The 25,770-nt window shown below is 37.3% G+C and overlaps 3 protein-coding genes across 3 annotated transcripts; 2 read left to right on the top strand and 1 right to left on the bottom strand.

Moving 5' to 3' along the window:
- The first annotated feature begins 392 nt into the window (after positions 1-392).
- LOC148207606 (uncharacterized) lies at positions 393-905 on the top strand. Its single transcript, XM_088118401.1, has one exon. It carries the CDS (start codon positions 393-395, stop codon positions 903-905), a length of 513 nt encoding a protein of 170 aa, XP_087974527.1.
- Positions 906-1,983: 1,078 nt separating this feature from the next.
- Positions 1,984-2,367, top strand: LOC148207605 (uncharacterized). The gene has a single exon (XM_088118400.1). It carries the CDS (start codon positions 1,984-1,986, stop codon positions 2,365-2,367), a length of 384 nt encoding a protein of 127 aa, XP_087974526.1.
- Positions 2,368-10,876: 8,509 nt separating this feature from the next.
- LOC148207604 (polygalacturonase-like) lies at positions 10,877-12,471 on the bottom strand. Its single transcript, XM_088118403.1, has 3 exons — positions 11,908-12,471; positions 11,483-11,772; positions 10,877-11,378 (listed from the first exon to the last, which is right to left on the bottom strand). The coding sequence occupies exons 1-3, from the start codon at positions 12,346-12,348 to the stop codon at positions 10,931-10,933; spliced, it is 1,179 nt and encodes a 392-aa protein (XP_087974529.1). The 5' UTR covers positions 12,349-12,471; the 3' UTR covers positions 10,877-10,930.
- Between the last annotated feature and the right edge of the window lie 13,299 nt (positions 12,472-25,770).

The following is a 25,770-nucleotide window of genomic DNA, read 5'->3' as shown; positions in this document are numbered from 1 at the left end:
TACTTGGGTTTATGGTGAATAATCGAGGAATAGAGGCCAACCTGGAGATGATAAGGGTCGTGCTCGAGATGCAGGCCCCAAAGACCCTCAAGCAGCTGCATTGCCTTAACGAGAGAATCGTTGCCCTCAATAGGTTTGTCTCCAGGTCCACAGATAAATGCATCACTTTCTTCAAAATCCTAAGGAAGAAGGGACCTTTTGTGTGGACAGTTGAGTGCGAGACAGCCTTTGAAAAACTCAAAATCTATCTCTGCTTGGCACCGTTGCTCGCAAAGCCTATGCCAGCAGACAAGTGACATTTGTACTTGGCCATGTTCGACAATGTAATCAGCTCGGCCCTAATAAAGTAAGACGGAGTACGGCAAAATCCTGTGTATTACACAAGTAAAGCCATGCCTGAGGTCGAGCCCAGGTATCCCCAAATGGAGAAGTTGGTCATTGCCTTAGTCACCTCGGTACGCAGGCTGAAGCTTTACTTCCAAGCCCATGCCGTGACCGTGCTCACAAACTTGCCCTTGAAGCAAGTTTTCCATAAGCCAGAGATGTATTGCCGCTTAATGAAGTGTGTTGTGGAACTGAACGAATATGATATCCAATTCGAACCTCGAACAGTTGTGAAGGGGCAAGTTATCGCAGACTTCATAGTCGAACTCACTCCTTCACCAGGTCCAACCTCTGAGTCCGACCAGCCGTGGATGGTGTACGTGGATGGATCGTCGAGTGAAAGAGGTTGCGGTGTAGGAGTGCTCCTCCTCGTTCGGGATGGCATGCGTTTCGAGTATGCCCTTCGCTTCAATTTTTGTACCTCAAATAATGAGGCCGAGTATGAAGCCTTATTGGTCGGGCTGCGCATTGTCAGGGGACTCGGAGCCAGCCACCTTCAGATTTCAGCAATTCTCAGCTAATAGTGAATCAAGTCAAAGAAGAATACCAAACGAAAGACCCTCGGATGGAGAAGTATCTGGGAAAGGTCAGGTCGCACCTCGCCCATTTCCAGGCTTATGGATCAGCCTGATCCCGAGGTCAGAGAACTCCAATGCTGATGCCTTAGCCAAATTAGCATTTGTCTACGAGACCGACCTGGTGAGATCGGTCCTAGTGGAAATTTTGGATAACCCTTCTATTTTGGAGCCGGATATAATGGAAGTTGACTCCCAGCCTCCTCATGGATGGATCCGATCGGGGACTTCCTAGAAGGCAATATCCCAACACACCTGAAGGAGGCAAAAAAGATGAGAAGGAGGCAGCTCGGAACCTACTCTGAGATGGAATAATGTACCGATGCGGGTTATCTTTACTCCTCCTTAAATGCATTTCCAAAGAAGATGGGATTTACGTTCTCCTGGAAGTACATGAAGGGGTCTGAGGCAACCACTCAGGGGCCAGGTCCTTATCGGCCAAGGTCGTTTCCCAGGGTTACTATTAGTCTGATCAAGAGGCAAAAGAGTTCGTGAAAGCGTGTGACAACTGCCAACGCTTTGCGAACTTCATCCATCAACCTCCCGAGCTGCTTACTCCGATCTCAGCTCCGTGACCTTTTGCATAATGGGGAGTGAACCTAATTGGACCTTTCCCATTGGGCAAGGTACAGACCAAGTACGTCGTGGTATCTGTAGATTATTTTACCAAATGGGCTGAGGCCGAAGCGTTTTCTACAATCACAGAAGCCAGGGTCACGACCTTCGTTTGGACGAACATTGTCTACTGCTTTGACATACCTAATGCCATCGTGACGGACAATGACAAGCAGTTCGACAACTCAAAGTTCAAGGTCTTCTGCCACAAGCTCGGAATCAGTCACCTCTGCTTGTCCCTAGCTCACCCCAAAGCCAACGGACAAGTAGAAGCAGTTAATAAGATCATTAAGCGTGGTCTTAAGCTACAGCTGGATGCGAGGAGAGGCAGGTGGGCCGAGGAGCTGCCTGAAGTGCTCTGGTCCTACCAAACCACGTATCAGGAGTCCGCTGGCAAACACCTTTCACTATGGCCTTCGGTTCCGAGGCCGTGGTGCCTGTAGAAATTAGGCTACCAATAGACTACTATGAGCAGGCAAGGAACGAGGAAGAGCTACTTCTCAACCTTGACCTCCTTGATGAGAAAAGAGAAGCGGCACAGCTACGCCTGGTAGAGTATCAAAATCGAATGGCAAGGCATTACAACTCGAGAGTCCGGCCTCGGAGTTTTCAGATCGGAAACCTAGTCCTCCGTAAGGTGCAGAAGCATGTTGATACGCTGGAACCAAGTTGGGAGGGGCCATTTGAAGTCAAAGGCATATTACGATCTGGGACATACATGATGGTCGATCTGGAAGGAATGTTACTTCTGCATCCATGGAATGCAGAGCACCTGAAGCGATACTACCGTTGAAATGTTGAAGTGGTCCAAAAGTAAATGGGACTTGTAAAAATTTTCAAAGGCTAGTCCCAGTAAAAGGCTCCGTATTATTTAATTCCGTGTCTTCTAAGGGTCCGAGTTCGACGTGAAATTAAATGGGGGCCAGATGGGGACTAAGACATAGAAAAATTGAAGCCTCTAGAACTTACGAGTTCGAGGTAAGATGTGAACTAAAACTTAGGAAAATTTAATGCTCTATAAATTGCTAGTTCGAGGCACAATGAGGCGAACTAAGAAAGAAATCTAAAAGAAACATTGTATTTATACTTAAAAGTTCGAGCCGAGGTGTATAGACCTCGAGACCCAGTACAAAAAAGGTGAAAAGTAGAGATATGACAAGGAAAGCGGGAAGAGTTGGAGAAGGCCTCAGCTGCTTCCGAGGTGAGACCCAAGTTCGCCTTGAGATCCAAGGATGTCGACCTCTTGAGAGTCCATCATCCCGACCTCTTGGTAGAAGTTAACGCCAACAGTTGAGTGGAGAGCCCCATAAACTTCTTGGGAAGAAAGGCCAATGTCCTCCCCCTCGTTGAGCTCAGCGTCAGATTCGAGCTCCTTCAAGCATTGGTCCACAAAGTCTTGGGGGCCAGGTGTCCTGTTGGGACCTGAAGCCCACTTCTTGGCATATCTGAGCTTGATGGGCTCAAGGTCGAGCTCGAGAGCCACTTCCTTGACCCCCTTCATCAAGAACTGGAAACCGACGTCGCTGAAGTTTTTGGCAAACCCGTCGAAGTTAGGGTGTTTGCGAAAGACTTCCTCCAAAAGGACACCGTTACTAAGCTTGACTCCTAGAGCTCGAGCCTAGCCTTCAGTTCTGCCATCTCGGAGTCACAAGTCCTTAGCTTACCCTCCATGTCTTCTCGGAGGCACTCGAGTTCGTCGTTCTGCTTTATCAGCGCGAAATTTTCCTTTTTAAGGCATTTTGCCACAGCATATGCGCCTTTCAGATTCTCCATGTGCCGGGCAACCTCCGCCTGAGCACTCTTGAGCTTGGCCTTATCGGCTTCGAAAGTAGACTTTCATGCCAGGGTCTTAGCTCAAGCCTCCTTGAGCTCGCCTTCCAAGGCAACGACAGCCTCTAGAGGGGTCGAGGAAGCCTCTCGTTCCTTCACAGTGAGGAGGTCGCCCATATCGATATCCGAGGTACCACCCATTCTTTCCTCGGGATCATCGACTAAGTCCTCGAAGGGACGGACAAGTTGTTCAGCGCGTACCTCCCTCACCTCGTCCTCGGAGTGGTGAGCCTTGCATTTCTTCTTCTTGGACTTCTTAGGGGAGGCCCTCCTCCGAACCTCCCTAAGGGGAGAGACCTCAAGGATCTTTTGATCCTGAGAAGTTCCAACTGCAGTAGCTTCCTATGGCGAAACCGCTTAGCGCTCGATCTTCACCACCTCGACCTCGGTAGGAGGATCAGCAACAGCAGGACTCCATGCCTCCTTAGCCTTGGAGGTCTGTCTAGCACGAGGGCATTTGCACCTGACGTCCTGGGAGAAGCCGCACACCATGGCTGCAAAGGAAGCAAATAAAGGTTAAGAACAAAGAAAACCACTAAAAAGTTAAGTATGAAATACACCAAAGACAACTAACCTAGTTCCGAGTTCGGTCTCCGAGCTTCAGAAGGGGCTAAAAACGTATTGAAGTTGAGCAGTCCAGAGGTAAGGAGGAGCTTGTCTATTATGAGCGTGCTAATCTGCTTGCCGCTCTTGAATATGCCTTTGAAGAACTTCAAAGCGTTAAAGGTCGGCTCGGAAGGCTGAGGAATCAGCCTTATAGCAACTGAAAACATCGAAGCCATGGGTTAGAGCATGAAGAAAAAAATGATCGAAAGCAAGTAAAGACTCCACTCCTTACCTAAGTTCCCAAACCTATAAGGGACGTTGAAGAAAGGCAGGTCGAACTCGTTCTTGGCCAGCCATGCTTCGGAGGCAAAGAACCACTTTCCAACCCACTTTTTTATGGAGGTTGGACCTTTCAGAATGCCTCCTGCACCCTTCCTAGCACACAAGTAGTACCTCCCCGGCTTCCTAAAGATTCGCTTGACCTCAAAGCAGGCTAAAAGTTGGTCAACTCTGAGGAGGTCTAGATCTTCTACCACCATACACTTTAGCCAAAATAATATAGTTAGGCTAAAGATGACTCCCCATCCATTGGGGGCCACTTGAGCAGGAGCTAACCCAGTTCGGACTAAGAACTCCTGCACCAAAGGATGGACGGGTAGGCGAAAATCGTACTCAAACATCTTCAAATAAAGGGTTATACACCCCTCCGGAGGATTGTCAGCTCGCTCCCCTTCCCTAGGAAGCCTAAGGATGATATCATCCAGTATGTTATATCTTCTACGTAGGGGGCCGATGTAGTTTTCAGGCATCTAGGAAGGGTATTCTAAACCTTGACTCGAGGTAGATGTGTCGTTATCATCTCCATCATCCTCAGAGAACCTAAAATTATCTATCTCTTTCTCCAGCTCAGAGTCTAACCTACTCGCAAACTCCTCTACGGAATCGGCCTTCTTGGGTGAAGGATCCCGACTCCGAGTTGCGCTACTAGAAGAATTACTACTAGACGAACTTGGAGAACTGGAAGACTTCGACATGACTTGACAGATCAAAAATATGAAACGAAGACAAAAGAACGAGACTGACCTAGAGAAAGATTCCGAGCAGGTCGTACTCAAAGATTTCAGAAAGCGTAAAAAACGGAAACAAGGCCTTGTGGGTATTTATAGTATCCCGAAATTTAATCTTGACCGCACACGTGTCCAAATTTGGACGATCCAGATCGAAAGAAGTCCGAGCGTCAGGGGTACTCAAGTGTGCGTCGGACGCCAGTTACGTTTTCGAGGTTTTCCAACGGTCGTAATTATTATAATGGCATCGAAAGTCACCACATGAATTGGTTTTGAAAGGAGAACTGCTCTGCAAGATTGAGATCGAACCAGGCAGAGAGGGGGCTGGGCCAATGTTTGGGGAGGAAACATCCTGCTTCCACGTGGAGGACGAGGATTCACCATTAAAGGAAAATCCGAAAGAGCAACTTACTGATCTCCATCTCGAAACCTTCCGAGGTGAAGGACTTTGTGATTTCCTGTCAAAGATCAACTTGTTGTCTTCGGGAAAGTGTCCGAGCTCGATCTGCTGGAGCCCAACACGATCGACCTCAAATCCGACCAAGGTAACCGCCTATTGCGACCCTTGTCGGAAACTAAACCTATAAATAGAGGGCCTCATTTCACCATCAGGTATGGAATTTGACCTCGAACTTAATATTGAGTCCGAGCTACGTATTGACTTGAGCGTTGGAGATTTTGCCAACTTATGCAGGTCTTCCCTTTGGGTTTCAGGTCGGAGCTAGGACCAGGTTCGAGCTAATTTAAGGTTGTGCAATTTCTTGCATAAACAGTGATAATCAAGCTGCCATCCACATTGCTTCTAATCCTTCATTTCATGAGCGTACAAAAGCATATTGAGCTTGATTGTCACTTTATACGGGATAAGATTGTTGATGGACTTGTTAAGCTTTTACCTGTTCAGTCTGATTCGCAGTTCGCCAATATCTTCATCAAAGCCTTGCCTTGTCTTTCTTTTTCTTTCTTACTCTCCAAGATGTGTTTTTCTAATACTGTTTCCCATCTTTAAGGGGAGTATTAGAGTTTGTTAGTTAGTTTCTATTTTTACGTTGTATCACTTTGTAAATCCCTGGATATAGTTGGTCTATCTATATGGACCTTATCAAAGAATGAGATAAGTAAGAATTTTTTCTCTCCCAAAGCTTTAATAAGAAGCAATAAACTTTTTTAATAGTATTGTTAACGAATATTAAAATGTTTTTTGTACCACTTTGAGTAACTTTTCAAAACGTTGTGAAAAGGTCTTTGACTTTTAATAATATGGGCAACCACAACTTTTTCCATTATTCTTGGAGTAAAAGATCAAGATCTACCCTCTTTCAGATAGAAAGACACCAACCAGCCGTAGACAATACTCAAATTTGGCTTGATTTACTGGCTTTGTCAACATATGATCTGTTGCATTGTCAAAGGTATGAACTTTTACAACTTCAATCTACCCATTTTTTATTTGCTCTCCAATGAAGTGGTATTTTATATCAATGTGTTTTGTTCTACTATAAAACTGCTAATATTTCCATAGATGTATTGTACTTTGGTTATCGCAGTAAACTTTTACTTTTGGTTGATCAAATGCGAAATCTTTCAAGAGTCCTTTTAACCATAGAGCCTCTTTAACGCTTTCTGACAAGTCTATAAACTTTGCCTCTGTGTTGGAAATATCTACTACTAACTGTAGGCTTGCCTTCCAGTTGATATCATTTTTTCCAACCAAGAAAAAGATCATAACCCGAAAGTCATCTCCTTTTGTCTAGGTGTGCTTGATTTTCCAACTTCTTGATACATGAACCTTTCATGTTCTCTAAAAACAACCTCTAAGTTGTGAATACACCTCTTTCCTAAAGGAAGTCACAACCAGTATCCTTTAACTCCTTCAATGAATCCCACAAACATGCACTAAACCGCCCTTGGTTCTAACTTGCCCTAATTTGTACGTAGGAGGATATCTCAGTCCACATTTCTTCTAGAATTTGGAATTCATTTGTTGTATAAGGTCTTCTATTAATGGTGTAAGCAGCATATAAGGCTGCCTCTGCCCAAAATCTTTCAGGTAGATTCGCATTAGAAAGTAAGCATTTAACTTTCTCCATTATTGTTATGTTTAGCCTTTCAGCGACGCCATTTTGTTGAGGAGTATACCTGATTGTGTTGTGTTGAGCTATTCCATTTTCTTTGTAAAAACTATTGAACTCTTCTACACAAAACTCAAGTCCATTATTTGTCTTCAAGTCCATAAGAGATCTTAAGGTTTCACTTTCCACAAGTTTCTCCCATTCTTTAAACTTTTTAAGGTTTGATCTTTAGTTTACAAGAAAAATATCCATGTTTTCCTAGAAAACTCATCAATTATGGTGAGAAAACACCTCGAACCACTAAAAGAACATAGTCGAGTATTCACTTTGTTACATGTTCTGATTTTTGAAAACTATGCCTCCTAGCCTTTCCAAGACACAATGTTCAAAGAAGTTGAATTCCTCATTCGAGCCTTTCGGTAATATGCCCTGTTTGGCTAATTCTTGCAAACCATCTGAACTTATATGAGAGAGATGTTTGTGTCACACGTCCGCTTCTGTTAATCACCATCACTAACCAGTAAAGTTGCCTCGAGGACTCTATACCTTTGGTTACATTTATGCCATTGATTTTCTCTTCAATTAGTACAATTTTGCCGTCTTTTCATATCTAAAACATGCCTATATGTCCACTGTATTAATAGCTGACTGACTCTAACATACTTAGTGAAATTAAACATCTTTTGAGGTTTGATACATGTCTCACATTTTGGAGCAATTTTAGAGAACCATCGTTCATTTTAAGAGAGACAATACCAACTCCAATTACCTTGCAGACGTCATTGTTTTTATTCTTTCCATTGACAAAGTGTTCCTCCATTTGAGATTTCCTTCTTCGAAGCTAGAAGCTCTAATATTTGTCTAGTTTTTTCATGTATTTTTTAAGTTATTCTCGAAGACTTCACATATTGGAAGATTAAAGAGATTCTATAGAGTCGGAAATGAAACCTTGTAGATCGATTGAGTTTATTAAGTTATATTGTAGCTTTTGTCCTACATACGTTTTTAAATCGAATAATTTTGTAAAAAAAAAAATTGTATTAAAGAGTATTTTTTATTTAATATCAATTTCAAACTATATAATTTTCCAACTTATTGCTTATGATTTTCCAACTTATTTTATTTTTTATATTGTAGCTTTTGATTTTACAACTTATTTTATTATTTATTTTCCAGTCAACGATTACACATCACCAATGATTACCTTATATAAGTTTCATTTTGATAACATAGTATTATATAGCCCTACATAGTACAGATGCAACCAAATATAGATTAAACTATCGATACATAGTATAAGTACGTAGTTACCCCATAGTCAAAAGAAAGCATAAAGAAAGTTACAACAAGTGATAACTTTCTGATCCTGCATAAGTATTTACTCATCAAAAAGTTTATGAACACCAACTTTTGAAAGTAGATATATCATGGATGGATGGATAACAAAAATATAAATAGTATAAATATGATAGATGGAACCATAAACAAAAATATCAAATATACCATTATTTTTCAAAATAGAATTAAATAGTTCATACATAGTATAAATATGTAGCTACTACATTGTTAAGATGACACATAACAAATTATCATAAGAGAATCCTATCTCTATTTATTAAATGCAACCATATATAAGATGAATCTGTCCATACACAGTATAACTATATAGTTACCTCATTTTCAGAAGAAAACATAAAGAAAAAATTACAACAATTCGTCCAACGAGATTGTGCATAGTTTATCCGACTTTGGTCTCGCAGGAGTAATTCCAGCAGCTAGAAATCGTTGGCTTGATCGTCTACCTCCTATTGTCGCCTTTAACCATATCTATTGACGGAAGAAGACATGTTTCAACATATTATAAGACGCTAAACAATTACCTAAAATATAGAAGACATGAAATTATTAAACTACGACTTTTGAAATGAATATATTTGGATTTCCAAAGTGAGAAAGGGGAGTGAGGAGGTTCCTATCCTAAATAAGTAAGAGATGTCAATACAACAGGTAGAAATAAGATTCTACAGAGTAGATGCATTTTGATGCATTTTGATGAGCTTCTCAGCATAGAAAACACAAATATGTGAAACTTTATTTTTTGTAGTATTTTGCAGCATAATTCGTATATAAAAATAGATTACATGTAATAAATAAAATAAATATATTTGAGATTGAAAAGAAGATTCCACCCGATCTTATATCCAAATAAACTTCAAAAAGAATATTCATTTATCCCAAAAGAAAAATGAAAAAGACCTAATCTCCTGCTTCCTCATAATTAGAATCCATGAGTCCAATCTAATCTCCCAAAGTGTCGAGGCCTTCGGTCCTGTTGCCCAAACTACACTGTTTTCGAAGAAAATTTACTTCCCTCACCTGTACATATGGTATTTGCAATCTAAACTACACTGTTTTTGGCAATCTAATATTAACAATAATTTATTATTTACTATTGCAATCTAAACTATGTTTTAGAATCTAATCTCCCCTAAGCAACCATATCTACATGATGTCCTACAAAATTAGTTGTGTCTAATAAAATCCCTTGAAAATAGGGGTTGGTAAACTTAAACAACATTCAGTACAGGCTCGTTCGAATAAAATCACAAATCTATTATACAATAAATTGAAGCCTCTCGATCTTAATGTTTTGCCCCTAAAATTAAATAACAGGCGTGCGATGTTTGGGTTGTGGAGACGTTTAAATGCAGCTTGTTCGGCTGTGCAGAATGCTGAGGTGTTTGTGTTTCAACCATGGTGGTGGCGTTTGGGTTGTGGAGGCAGCCGTGCAACTTTTGCCTTTCTTTTATTTAATTTCTTTTATCGAATGCAGCGTGCTGAGGCTTTCTTTTATTTAATTTTAGGAGGAAGGAGTAAGGGCAAAAGTGGGAAGAAAGAGTTAGGGCAAAAGCTTGGATAAAATTGCATATCAATATAGCAGGTGGAGGCATGGAAGCGTGTGGCCTTAAGTTTTCGTAAGTAGTATTGTTTGTAAATTACATATCAATTTAGAAATGTGGTAAAAACGCACTCGGGCAAAAGTGGGAAGAATGAGTCCTTTCGGTTGCTTTCCCCTAACACTACTTTCGAATTTCAAACTTTTTTTTTATTCATTTTCCACTTTTCTAAATTGATTTTATATTTTTTTAGTCCATTTTACATTTTGATTCAATCTTAATATTTTTTGTTTCCAAAGTATAATGGATTTAACAGATTTTATGTTACAAATTTCTAAATTTCTAAATCTAGATCTTAGCCGATTGACTCTAATATACTCGGTGAAATTAAACATCTTTTGAGGTTCGATACATGTCTCACATTTTGAAGTTATTTCAAACAACCATCGTTCATTTTAGGAGAGACAATACCAACTCCAATTACCTTGTAGACGTCATTGTTTTTATTCTTTCCATTGACAAAGTGTTCTTCCATTTGAGATTTCCTTCTTCTAAGCTAGAAGGTCTAATATTTGACTAGTTTTTTCATGTATTTTTTACGTTATTCTCAAAGACTTCACATATTGGAAGATTAAAGAGATTTTATAGAGTCGGAAATGAAGCCTTGTAGATCGATTGAGTTTATTAAGTTATATTGTAGCTTTTGTCTTACATACGTTTTTAAATCGAATAATTTTGTAAAAGTAAATTGTATTTAAAAGTATTTTTTATTTAATATCAATTTCAAACTATATAATATTGAACAAACAGTTTAGAAAAGAATAAAGAATTTCCTATATTTATCTTATCGAAAATAAATATTTGGACACGGTTGTATAGTTAAAACTACACTCGCAAACTTAATGGATTGGTTGAGGCTGATATAGTAATATAATATATTTTGGTTAGAAGCACCTGGTGGGTTGAAGAAGACCTGCACTAACGCCTCCTACATGGCTACACATTGATGCGGCTATTTGATTCATATAAGTAAGCTTTACGTCTTCCAACCTTATTCCAGTGCATGGGTTTTTAGGACTGCAGTCAAATTTCACTGCAACTTCAGTGGCCGATGTTCCACGAATGTCTTGATATGTCACATCGCTAATTTTGACTCCAGACGCTTGATTCGAACAACCTTTATGGCTCGGGCAATAATTTTGATCAATAATGATTGGATTTTGGACATTGTCCATTACAATGTGCTGGAACACGATGTTCCTTCCAAAGCCATTGCTCGGCTTGGCCCATGCCTTGATTCTTACCCCATTTTGAGTACGTGAAAATAAAGCTTTTCTCACAGTAACATTTTGCACTCCAGCCTCTTGTAGGTCCTTTGCTAGACTCCCGATGCTGCTTCAACCAATCAAATACATTATTGACTCATACAATACTCGTTTATACATCTTCGCTTTACCGTTACATATTTCTAATATCTTAACAATAATCAAACATACCTTATTCCGTGACCAGGCCCACAAATAATATTCTCAATCCACAGGTTGGAGGTGCCAGGGCCGATGGATATGCAATCGTCTCCGGTGCCTATCTTGGAGTTTAATATGGTCACATCAGACGATAGTTGGACATGAATGCCATCAGTGTTGGGGCTGTTGCCAGGGGCCAAGACCTTAAGCCCTTTCATTTTGATATTTTGGCAGCCATTTACCACTATGTGGAACATTTGGCTATTAAGTGACGTCAATGCACTGATCACTACATTTTTCGAGTCGGAGAATTCAAGTGTCTGCAACAAATTTAATTAAATGATTATAAAAACTCATCTTCAAGAGAATTTAATAGTATAGGTGTTTGATGAGTTGATAAAGAAGTTTATTGTTGATGCAAAATGAACAAGAGATTAATAAACTATTTTGCATACCGAGGCCCCAGTTGGACAAGTCTTGGCAGAGGTTTTGCAAGCCCATAAACCAGCTCCTTTACCATCGAGAATGCCCCCAGAGATAGTTACTCCATCAACATGCCTAAACGCAATCCAAGCTGCAGAGTTGCCAATGATTCGAAAGTCTGAGGGAGCCAGAAGAGTACCATCAATGCGTATAAAGATGGCGTTGTTCTTACAAGGCCCGTTGAAGGTTCCACTGCGAAGGTAATATCTTCCCTTTGGCACATAAATGGAGGCTGGTTTGACGGAGTTGCATGCATTTACCCATGCAGTTTGAAACGCTTCCGTCGAGTCGGTCTTGCCATCGGGTTTGGCTCCAAAACCAACAACGTTATACGAGAATGCAATGGCAAAGGCCGAGTCGAGAAGTCCAAAAAAGGAAAAGAGAAGAATGAGGGAGGTTGGGAGAGTTGTCATTTTAGTTTTTGTATTGGCAGTGCTTCTTTAGAAATGTAAGAGGAAGGGAGAAGAGAATGAAATAAATTGATGATATGGAAAATGGAGAAGAAGTTGGTTTGTATTTATAGGATTTTGTTGAAGGGAAAGAAGATGAATTTGTGGGCCAAGAGAGACCGAGTAGCGTAAAGAAGAAGAAGAATTCTCTCTCGTTTTTTTTAATATACAATTCTTAAATTAATTAAGACAAAAAAGTAGTAAATTAATATGCACTTTAAAACAATGGTTATAGGTTTAGAAAGTTGTGTATATCCATGTACATAATTTCGTGTACAAGAAGTTTTGTGCGATACATAGAGGAAATGGATGCATTAATTGTTTTTGGAGTTTGCGGCTGTGAAGGATTTCCCTTCCATTTTACTTCAACGCCAGTAGCCGCCATATATCATATAACACATCAATATTATTCATGCATTATTTGCAGATCACCTTCCACTCTCCATTTAATTAATCCACACCAAATTAATTAACTTCTTTTCTATCTTCATTAATTAATGAGTTTCAATACAATTTTTTTTTATTTGTGGAATATTTGTCCCCGTTTAGTACCCATAATATAGCATTCAATTTACTCGTATGGACTTCATATATTTCAGGCCTGTAGCTAAATTTATAACTTAGAGTATTTTTGATAACGATTATGGTTGAAAATTCATTCTATGTTCTTGGAGCGAGATCGGACCCTACATGAATTTTTGTCATGCCGAAGATAGGGAACTGAAAATAAAAGTTCAAAGAGATAAAATTTAACATTTTAAAAGAAAATTTTAGAGAGAAAATTTAGTGACAGAAAAGTTAAAAGACAAAAATAAAAAATTTAAAGAAAGCACAAAGTTGAGATCGAAAGGCATGTTAGAGAAAGGAAAAATTTAGTGACAGAAAACTTAAAATAAAAACAAAAAATTTAAAGAGACCATAAATTTGAGATCAAAAGGAATGTTAGAGAAAAGAAAAAATAGAAACAAGGGAAAGTTATAATGAGAAAAAAAAAAGACAGAAAAAATATCAAATATTTTAGAGAAAATAAATAAATAAAAAGAGAAATAAAAGTTACAGTGAGAAAAAATTAGATATAAAAAAGTTGAGATATATTTAAAGGAAAGTTGAGATATATACATAAATTTTCTATCTTCATTAATTAATGAGTTTTGATGCAACTTTAGAGTGTGTTTCATAACTAATAAAGATAACCGCAAAAATTACCAATTTATTAATTAATTTTAATTACTTTTTGAATTTAAAAAATAAAAACGTAATAAATATATAAAATTTATATCTATTTTATTGAAAATTATTTTTACTACTATAAATAATTTTTTTAAAAAGTAGTTAATATTTAATTTAGTAAAACAATTAATAAAATATACATTAATTACTTAGAAAATAAAACTATTTAATATTTAATTTAGTAAAACAATTAATAAAATATAAATTAATTACTTAAGAAAATTATAATGGGGACTTGGTGGAAAATTCATTCTTTGTCATTGGAGCAAGATCGGATTCTATAAAAAATTTTGTCATTCTTAATGTAGAGAGATGTTAAAATAAAGTTTACAGAGATAAAAACAAGATGTTCATGTTCATGGACACAGACTACTGCTATAACTAGATCAGGATGCATGTCTTGGACCAAGAGCACATATCCTTCGTAACAGACCAATGGCTCTACTACTACAAGGTGATACTCTTCGGCCGGGACAAAGCAGGGGCAACTTATTAGAAGATGTTGAAGAAGATGTTTGCCAAATAGATAGGCCACAAAATATTGGAGGTGTACATGGACAACATGCTTCTGAAAAGTAAGGAAGCAAGCCAACACAAGGCAGGCATCAATGAAGCATTCAACATATGGAGAAGATATATATAACATGAAGTTGAATCCCAACAAGTGCAAATTTGATGTTATTTGTGGGAAGTTCATCACCTTGATCATCTATCAACACGAATAGAAAACTAAATTAAGAAGTAGAAAAAAAAGTTATCTATTTATTCATGCAATTTAAACTACTAAAATATCTCTTATAAGATTACGGGGTGTTACAATCTCCCCACCTTAAGAACTTGCGTCCTCGAAAGTCGCTAGTCTTGAAAAAGTTATGGATACTTAGTCTTCATTTCATCCTCTCATTCCCAAGTTGCTTCCTCATGATTGTTATTCAGCTAAATAACTTTAACGAGAGATATTTCTCAGTGTTACGAAGAGGCTTCAATTCTCTCGCAAGAATTCGGCTTGGCTTCTCTTCATAGCTAAGGTTCTCACTTTGACACAATGGCTTGTAGTCGATGATGTGAGATGGATCTACCATTTACTTCTGTAGCATGGACATAGAAAGACATTGTGGACTGTAGAGAGAGAAGGCGGTAAAGCCAGTCGATAAGCTATAGGGCCAATCCTCTCCAAGACTTTAAATGGTCTGACAAAGCATTGACTAAATTTCCCTTTCCTTCCAAACCTCAAAACTCCTTTGATAGGAGCTACCTTGAGAAATACGTGATCACCTATTGAAAACTCTAGGTCTCTTCGTCTTGTATGAGCATAACTTTTTTGTCTACTTTGTGCTGTTTGCATTCTCCCTCTAATCTTTTGAATGGCTTCGATTGCAACTTGGACCAACTCTAGTCCTAACAACTTACGCTCACCTACCCGATCCCAATATACAAAAGACCTATAGTTCTTTCTATAAAGAGCTTCAAATGGTGTCATGCCTATAGTTGCTTGATAACTATTGTTATAAGCAAACTCCATCATATGCAAATGAGTGTCCCAGTTTTCGGCAAAGTCCAACACACAAACTCGCAACATATCTTCTAAGGTTTGGTTCAGCCTCTCAACTTGACCATCCGTCTGTGGATGAAAGGATGTACTGAGTTCCAGCCGAGTACCTAAAGCTTTTAGAAAACTTTCCCAAATATTGGATGTGAAACTAAGGTCTCTATTTGAGACAATTGAAAATGGCACCTGATAACTCACTCTCCAAAAGAGAGTTATTCTAGTATTTATTTGGTTGTTTTTATGCAAATAATTGTCAAAGTGTGTCGCTATTAGCTCTTAAATAGCTTAAATAAGATTATACAATAGAATCCGAGCTAAAAGTCCCAGGTCTTGAATGTTTTGACTAAATATTGCACTAAATGCTCTTATTTCTGGTGTCAATGTACAGGTCTGGAAGCAGAAGACTAAGCATAAAGAGAGTGCCAAATTCAGAGAAGAGTGAGCAAAGCATTTTCAAGACGGAGCAGATGAAAGCTGGAGCGAAGCAGAGCTGGAGCATGGATTCACTACGCAATAACAGCATAGACACAGGATTTACCGTGTCCGTACAAATTTCAACTGGGTTCCCTAAAAACAGAACCCGATATAAAAGGACATTTAACCCTAGCTGCCACACACAAATCCCAATAGAAGCACGTTTTTTAGAGTTGAAACGACAAGGAGGAGGATTCTCTCCATTTTCGAGGGTAGAAAGTTGACAACATAAGGGATATTCCACTACTATATCGAGTTGTCATCTTCTTCTTTGGTTTTTCTGCTATTTCCTTGAGATATGTTGTCTTCTTCTTTTACCCATTGTATTTCCTTCTTTATTCATGAGCTAAACCCCATTTTGGGGGAGATTCATACGTTGTAACTGATGAACGATCAACCCTTTAGCTACTCCATTTATTTTTAAATGAAGTTGTGTTTATTTCTTATATCTTATTGAACACTGTTGGCCGCTTTGTTCTGTATGCTACCTTTTGTAGTGATCCGGAAGGGTCTACAATTTGTCGACTTGCTTCATTTGTGATTAGTACTTTTCTATAGTATTTTGTGGATGCTCAGGAATGGGGTCCCATAATCATACCTAGAACTTGTCTTTATTGCTTGGAAACATAGAAACGACAGTTGTGGGTTTCTATGTTTGGGTGTCTTGGGAGGGAACGAAGTCGAGTTGGGCATTAATAAATGTTTGTAAGGTAGACGGTAGGCCGAGAAGTCTGTGAATGCGTTGAATCTCCCTCACTTTTCGATATATGTTAACTCTCAATTTACGTGTTATGTGCTGTTTCTTCTTCCTGTTATCAGCTCTGTGAAGTGTGTCTACTATTGAGATTTTTACTACTTTGTTTATTATATTTTTTTATTTAAGACACAACACCTATATTTCTTTGTTTTTACACTTTTGGTATTTGCGAACATCGTTTAGAATATAATCAAAAGTCCTTGTGGATTCGACTTCATTTTGTACTACAATCGTAATTTCGTATATACTTGCATGTATTGTCAGCACGATTGTTGAAGAAGATGATATGCTCTTCGACCTGCACAATGCAAAGACAATTGAAACTGGCACCCCATGAAGTCTCACTATTTCCTCTAGATACAACTGTGCCCACATTTCTACGGAGTAAGTAGACTTTTCCAACATGGAAATACACCGACTTGGTGAATCTATCAACAATGACCCATATTATGGTGTAGCCTTTAGCTGTTATAGGCAATCCTATAATGAAATTCATAGATATGTGTTCCCTTTCCACTCAGGCACACTCAATTGTTGCAACAAACCTGCCAGTTTCTGTCTCGACGCCTTCACCTGCTGACAAACCAGACACTTACTTACAAAGTCTGCTATATCTTTCTTCATGTTATCCACCAATAGTACTGGTTTAAGTCTTGATACATCTTTGTATTGCTAGGATGTATCGAGAATGGGGAAATGTGGGCTTCAGTCAATAACTCATTCTTGAGGTCGACATCTTAGGTACACCCAGGCACCCTTAATATAAAAGCCAAAAGTTTGAGGATATAGAGAACTCATTCATTTGCCTTGACTCCACTTGATGTAAATTATTAACAAGGTTTGGATCTTCTTGCTGAGCGTCAATAATTATTTGTCTCAAGGTTGGCTTAACTAACAACAACACCAACTGTGCAGTAACATCACCCACTACAGCTACTATATCTGCACATTCCAAATCACTAAGAATATGAGTCAAGGTGATGATCAAGGCTGATGTATGGGCAGTCTTCCTGCTTAAGGCATATGCAACTACATTTGCTCTACCTGGATGGTACAAAATCTCACAGTCATAATCTTTCACTAACTCAAGTCACCGTTGTTATCTCATATTTAACTCCTTATGAGTGAAAAAAGTACTTTAATCTCTTATAGTCCGTAAAGATTTTAATTTTTTCCCCTTACACTATTTCCTTGGCATAGAGATACATTTCTTCAACTAACAAGATGCATAAGTAATAACTTTACCCCATTGCATCAAAACACAACCTAGCCCGTTCTTAGAAGCATCACTACAAATAATGTAATATCCTGTTTTGTTTGTCACAGTAAGCACTGGTGCTGAAACTAGTCTTTGCTTGAGTTCTGGGTAACTAAACTCGCAAGCTCCACTCCAAACAAACGAGTTGCCCTTCCGAGTTAATTGAGTTAGGGGCATGGCTATGCTGGAAAATTCTTGCACAAATCGATGGTAATAAACTCCCGATCCCAAAAAACTACGTACCTCATTGACAGTAGATGGAAGAGGTCAATTGATCACTGCTTCGACCTTTGTTGGATCTACTGAGACTCCATCTTTTGACACCACGTGTCTTAAGAAGGACACCTGCGATAGTCAAAACTCACATTTAGAGAATTCAGCATATAACTTATTCACTCTTACAGTTGTCAACACTCTCCTAAGTTGTTCCTCATGCTTTTAGAAGGTTATTCCAAGTCAAGCACGCTTAACTTTGAAGTTCTTACGATTGAGTTATCGAAAAGGAAGATGCACCTTGTTAGTATAGGTAGTAACTATCATTTCTTTTAAGCTTTCTTAACCATGCTTCTATGATCTCAGGATCCCTCTCATTCGGATATGGTATAGGTTCATTCATGTGACGCTCGAGTAGAGAGGAGGGATACAGAAAAAAGAAATTTGGAATTGCTGAAATTAATGAGGGCATAATGGTCTTTTACCATCGAGGAAATAGGAAAAAAAAAGAAATTTTTATTTTGGGACTCATATAAAACAGATGGCTAGATAAAGAAAGAAAAGAAAAGAAAGAAGGAAACAAAAGAAAAGAAAAAGGGAAGAAAGGAAAATAAATGGTAGAGGGTTTTCGAAACAGAGGAGAAGAGAAAGAAATTGAAGCTTGAAGAGAAGGAGTGGGGTAAATAAGGTCAAGAAGCTTGAATCAGAACTCTATAAACTGAGTTGGGAAAGTTTGTTTTGAGGATAAAATTAGACAAATTATGAGAAATAGAACTCTTAGGAAGTGTGGTTAAAAGTTTTCTAAAGAAATAAATATTGAAATTTTGTGAGTTTCTGGGTACTCAAGAAATGGTTTTCGCTTGTACAAGGGTGAGACTGAAAATTGGTTGTTGATTTATTAGTTTAGTAGAGCAATGGAAATTCTATAAAAAGGAAATAAGTTGGCAATTAAAAAGTGTGGGGCTGCGGAAAGAAAGAGAGGAAAAATTATACGAAACAGAAACCATATTCAAGGGAATTTTGGTTGAGAAAAAGAAAGAAAACAGAGAGGAGGAAGGAAGAAGAAAGGGTAGGGAGGGAGAGAAAATTCGTGGGTTTGTATGAAGAAGAAGAAAATGAAGGTGTAATGTTGGAAGAGAGAGAAAGAAATTTGGGGTCAAATTTAAATGGGAAAAGAAAAATAAATTGAGTAAAAAAAAAAGAGAGAATGTGTGTGATGAATTGAGAGAAAGAGAAATTGATTGGTAAATGATGGATCCACTTGTAAGTATTATGAGAGAGAATAAAAGTGGTTTTTAATGAAGAGAATGAGATATAAAATTGGATTTATGGGATAATTTGAAAAAAATGTTATTTATATTGGAAATAAGAGTATGTTGAAATTATATTGGATTAAAACATGAATTAATTTGGTAGTGGATCGATATTTCACGTCAGGCAGAAATTGGAGCAGAGAAAAACTCAGTTTGAAGAATTTATGAGTGGTTACTTTATTAAACGTTTTGGATACTATTATTGGATTTGTGAGTGGTATATTTTACGAAATGTTTTTAAGATATCAATTATTATAGAATTCCAAGAAATTATATATCATGTATGATTTAGAATGAAAGTAAATGTGTTCCTTTGATAATTTTAGAAATGTGTTATGATTTAGAGACATGTTTTATGATTATAGAGAAATGATTGAGAAATCTATGAAATTATATTTAGGAAGAGATTTCATAAATTTGATTTTAGAATTTTAAGAAATGTTGTTAGAAAGAAAGATTTTAGAAATGATTTGAGAAATGTATCTCTATGCCAAGGAAATAGTGTAAGGGGCCAAGGTCCTTTAGAGAAAATTCGGATCCTAGATGTGACATGAGTTCTTCAACATGTTTTGAGCTTGACCCTGTCATAATTATATCAACCACATACACAAGTATGAGAGTGAGTACATTGTAATCTCTATAAATAAAAAGAGAGAGATTAGAGTGCGATAAAGCCAATGTGAAGGAGGAATTGAGATAATCTCTCAAACCAGGTCCTGGGTGCCTATTTCAGACCATATAAGGATCGGTTGAGCTTGCATACGAAGTGTGGTTTTTCTAGATCTTGAAATCCAAGTGGTTAAGACATGTAGACTTCTTCCTTGAGAAAGCAATGGAGAAATGCATTTTTGACATCTAGTTGTCGCAAGGGCCAGTTGAAGGTCACTGCCAATGCAAGGATGAGCCGAATTGTTGTTGGCTTGATACAGGACTAAAAGTTTCTTCGTAGTCCACTCCTTCTATCTGAGAGTATCCTTGAGTGACTAATCTTGCCTTGTAACGTTCAATGGTTCCATCTTCCTTTAGTTTAGTTTTGAATATCCACTTTGATCCAACTATATTGATGTGCGGTGGCGAAGGTACCAAATTCCAAGTATTGTTTTCTTGAAGTGCCTGCATTTCTTCCTCCATAGCAGCCTTCCAATGAGGAATTTTTAGGGCTGTCTTATAGTGTTTTGGTTCTACATCTTGATTTGAGCTTATGAGAGCATGTTGGTGGTGATTGATGTCTTTCTGCCTTTGTGTTTCCTAATGTTGGTTGGAGTTGAGGAGCGGATTATTCTTCAATTTTCTTCTGATTATCATCGGATGAGTGTTTGTATTTTCAACATAATTTTCTCCAGACGATCCAATGATCGAGTTGAGATTAGGTGTACCTGCAAAATAATAAGGTAGGTCAATATAAAGGTTGTTACTTATATTAGGAAGTGTTGATACATGATGTGAGTCGAGCAGCTGTAAATTTTTGTCAGATTGGAAGTTTGTAGCCATTTGCAACAAGTTGTCCCCTTCTGTTTGAGGTTCATGCAGTAGACTTGGACATTTAGGCTGGATTTCATTACTTGATTGACTTTTTTGTGTACTGCCTTGTGAATTTTCTGGTTTGTAGTCTTGTGAAGTTTCTAATGTGTAGTTTTCTTGTTGATTTGAATAGACTTCACTAGTCTCTTCCAAAGAAATTTTTTTGATTGGAGATTTTTCCTCTGCGGCAGTATTTTTACTTTCAATAGTCTTTTTGGCATTATTGTAGTGTTCTTCTGCAGGGTTGTTCCATTCCTCAAGTCTTGAAAATTGTGTAACAACATGAGGATCTGTGTTTTCACAATTATTAATATTTGTTATTTCAAAGGGAAAAATGTTTTCATCAAATACCACATGCCTTGATATATATACCTTGTTCGACATAGGATCTAAGCATCAATATCCCTTCTGAATGGGGCTATATCCAATAAATACACACGGATAAGTTCTTTTGCAAAGTTTATTCTTTGTGTAGTTTCTAAGATATGGAAAACACTTGCAACCAAAAATCTTTATGCCACTATAGTCAGGTTCCCTATTAAAGAGCTTAGAAAAAGGAGATTTCATAGAAAGAGACTTTGATGGCATGCGATTTATCAAGAAAATGGCGGTAAGAAAGGCATCTACCCAATATTTTGTAGGTACTTTAGATTGAAATAAAAGGTTAGCCCGTTTCTACTATATGCCTATGTTTTCTCTCAACAACTTCATTTTATTGTGGAGTGTGAGGACAAGAAAGTTGATGAAATACCTTTTTGTTCAAACCAACTTTTGAGAGCTGAAGATGTAAACTCACATCCTCCATCACTTTGAAAGACCTTTATCTTTCTCTCAAATTGATTTTCCACTAGTTGTTGGTACTTGAGAAAACATGAGAAGAAGTCACACTTCTTCCTTAATGGATAAATCCAACAAAACCTGAAAAAATCATCAATAAAACTAACATAGTATTTGAAATTTTGACAAGAAACAATAGGAGAAGGTCCCCACAGATCACAATGAACTTTATAAAGAGGATAACTACTGATATGATTATTTTGCTTGAATGAAAGTTTACAACTTTTGCTCATTTGACAATAGTCACAAATAGTTTTAATCTTATCCCAACTAGAAATGTTTAAGAGATGAGAATCAAAAAGATGCCTCAAGGCTTGATCATTGAGGTGCCCCATGCATTTGTGCCAAAATGGAGTAATTGGCTTTATTTGAACTTGTTTCAGCAGATGAGCTTGCTGATTTTGCTCATTCAAAGCATACAGTTCTTCTTGTTTACGTCCTTTACCCAAGATTTGTCACTGCTTGTCCTTAATAACAAAACCATTAGCATCAAAAGTAATTAGACAATCATTATCCAAGGTAAGCTTGCTAATGGACATTAAATTCTTCTTTATTTCAGGAACAACAAGAACATCTTCAAGCTTAAGTTTGGAAAAATCAGTGTTAACAAGACATGAACCAGTGTGTGAGATATTCAAACCTTTTCCATCACCTACATACAATTTATCCATACCTGTGGAAGGTTTGATGTGAGAGACCATACCTGAGTCATTAACTATGTTAGATGTTGCTCCATAGTCTGCAAACAGAGTAGACTCAGTCACTTCATTCATGCTTAAGGCAGCTAGAGCTCTAGGTACTTCTTCAGTCTGATATGAATGGTCAAATCTATTCCAACATTTAAGGGCTGTATGGTTGAATTTCCCACATATCTGACACTGTATTCTTTCTTTTTGGTTAGAATTTAAGCTATTAAAGCTTCTTGAATTGTGTTGGGTAGGAGACTGTATGTTTTGATGTTGTATTTGAGTTTGTCCACTTGGATCTACTCTTCTTCTTTTGTTGTAATTTCTTCCCCTCCCACGGCCTCTTCCTCTTTGTCCAAAGTAGGCTTGATTGTGGTCCATAGAATGTGATTTTTCTTCTTCAACTTTAGCAGTAAATTGTAGTTCATGGTTCTTTAGTGCTAGCACGAACTGATTGTAAGATGGATAAGGGGCTTTAGAAAGCATAGCAATTCTGAAATCTTTGTACTTACCTCCCAAACCCCTTGCAAGGTGGAAGACTTTTGTTGTGTCATCAAGGGGCTTTTTCATAGCTGCAAATTTGTCACATAATCCCTTGAATCTCTTTAGGTATTCTTCCATGCTCATACTCCCTTTCTTAGACTGACTAAGGATTCATTCAGATGGATTTCATTCTCCTTGGTCATGGTCAGGAGAAGTTCTTCAAGTGATTTCCAATACTTGATAGGCATTTGCTTCCATCATAGAGAGAACTTCTTCTATAATTGTTCCCAAAAGCCATGAAGTCAACAGCCCGTCATTATTCTCTCATATACTGAATTGGGGATTAACAGTCACTTTTCCCTCCTTATCTATGAGTTCTTGTTTTGGAGCACTATCTTCAAGCAAGTGATATTCAATCCCCATGCTTCCAACGAGGGGTACAATTTGTGATTTCCACAGCAAGTAATTGAAGGAGTTCAACTTAATAGAAATTAGGCTGGAGCATTGGTGAAAAATCTGAATAGTAAGGGATGTTTCAGTATTGGCCACGAATGTTAAGAGAGGAGATAAGAAATCGATATCTTTTGTGCAGAGAAGCTCTATACCATAAAAGGTTGCTAGAAATGCTTCAAAACGTGATTGTTCTGTATCACCTTAGAAGAGAAAAATTGTCCATTTCTTATGCAACCTAGCTATTATGTAGTTTGCACAAAAGAAGAATGTACAAAAGGAAAAAATAAATCAAAGAAGAAACATATCTTCAACGGCAACAAATAAAAGATAAACTAGGAAAGTATTTAATGGTCATGAGAATTTGACCAGAGTACATATTTCCTTATAGATGATTTTCTTATAGGGAAGATATGTATGTTAGATAAGTCAGTGGCAAATTAAGAGAGATCAAGTATGAATTTAGCAAAGAATCATGGAGCAATTTTAGCTAGCCGCTGCTGTGTTGTCTCCATCAATGGCGGCTGCTATAATGGTTTTGACATAGGTTGGATTCTAAACCTACAAAAGGAATGGTAGGGGGTTTACTTTGTTATAATAAAAGAATGATTTAGAGAAAAACAATTGTTATGTCGTGGATAAACCCACTACCTTGAAAGCAATTTTGGTACGACCTCGATGCTAAATCGTTTCACGTTGGTTGCTCCCCAAGGTTAACACAATATCCAAACTCAAACGTGTACTCGGTGAAGTGGATTGGAATCGAATCCCATTTCAGAAAAACGAAGAAAAGAATTCTATTAAACCGAGCAAGGAAACATTTCCGATCTAGATTTTTTAGGAACAAGAAGAACAACTTTTAAAAAGGAAATTAATCAAAACATTTTAATGAAATTCATTAATAAAAAGTTAATAAGATTAATTATCAATTAAGTTATTAATGTTACCATAATTAATTTAAAACATCTTATAATAATTCTAGAAAGTTATAAAATATATCTCTTATTTTTCTTTCTTTCACTGTCATTCTCAACAATTTCCATGAATGATGAATAATAAAAATAAGAATTTTTCTGAACAAAGGAAAAAGCAAAATAAACTTAAACATTAATACTGTTCGATTTGAATTAATGCATAGTGAAGTGAGGCAACAATTTAAGCAATCAAAGTGAGTTACCTTTTGATAAACTTCCAGTAATCATGGTTGAGACCCTCACAACATGTTTTAATTCTTGTTTTCGATTCCATGATATAAATCACGTGCTATTAATGGTCGTGTACATAAAAGCTCGAATCATCGTAAAATCTCTAGAAAGAGATCCTTTAACGCTTTCATAGAAAGCGGTTCACCTTCGTAATCACATTAGTGCTGCATCAAGTCTATTATAGATAAGCCACTCAAAACTGCACCTTATCGATCAAGTCCACAAGACTATCCAAATAAAGGGGTATGGATTCTCATATGCAACATAACATAAGTGTATTATCCATAAAGTCCATACAGACCACCCAAATAAAGAGCTATGGCTTTTCAGAGTACATCACAAACATAGGATTTTACTCCCATACATACTAAAGACTCAAAAATTACCCTCCTAGTTAAGCCTTTGGTGAGAGGATACACTAAGTTCATCTCAGACTTCACATATTCCAAGGAGATAATTCCACCTTTCAGCAATTGTCTCACAACTCTAGTTTTTAGACATATATTCTCAAATATCTTTTAGCCATTGCTTTGTTGATTTTCATGAAATAGCTCCTCTACCTATAAATAACACGTAATACACACTCGCTAGTGGAGTTCACTTTATTTTCATATGCAACACAATTTGCATCACAATAACCTTTCACCACAGAATGCAACTTGTTAAAGTGCAAACAGTAATCCATTGTACCTTTAAAATACCTTAATAAAACAATGAAAATTAAATGGAATACCTTAATAAAACAATGAAAATTAAATGGTCTAGGATAGTAAGTATATCCACTCAATCTACTCATAACATATGCAATATCAGGTCTATTGTAGTTTTATCATCATAACACTACCTAAAATTTTCATATTCAGATTAAGATGTACTATCACCCTTATTTTCTAAGGATTCATGCTGGCATAATGTTCTTACATGTTGATTATTAAAACAAATTAAATTCATGTTCTCAATATAGACATAGGAAGAACTCATTATCATATTTATTTATCCTAAAACCAAATTTTACATCAGCCTTTCCTAAATTTTTCATTTCAAAATGTGAAGATAAAGGCAACTTGATATCATTGATCACAACATCTAAATTTGTGCAAAAATAAGCATGTCATCAACATATAAACATATAATCACACAATAAACTTCAAACAACTTTGACTAAACTTACAGAAGTATTGTCCACATTTTCATAATATTGTTTATGAGCTTGTTTAAGACTATAAAGAGAACTTTTAAAACTTGTATACCCTATTCTATTTACTAGTAATCACAAAGGTTTCGGTTCATCATAAAAATCTTCTTTTCTAAATCACCATGAAGAGATGCTACACCCATTTAATGTATAAATAGGCCACAAATAGTTGCAAACGTGATAAGAGATATAATAGTAGCCATTTTAGTTACAGG

This window comes from Momordica charantia, unplaced genomic scaffold, assembly GCF_013281855.1.
Source record: "Momordica charantia cultivar OHB3-1 unplaced genomic scaffold, Mcharantia_2.0 BLBB01000127.1, whole genome shotgun sequence".
Lineage (NCBI taxonomy): Eukaryota > Viridiplantae > Streptophyta > Magnoliopsida > Cucurbitales > Cucurbitaceae > Momordica > Momordica charantia.
This window is presented reverse-complemented; position numbering and strand designations above follow the sequence as displayed.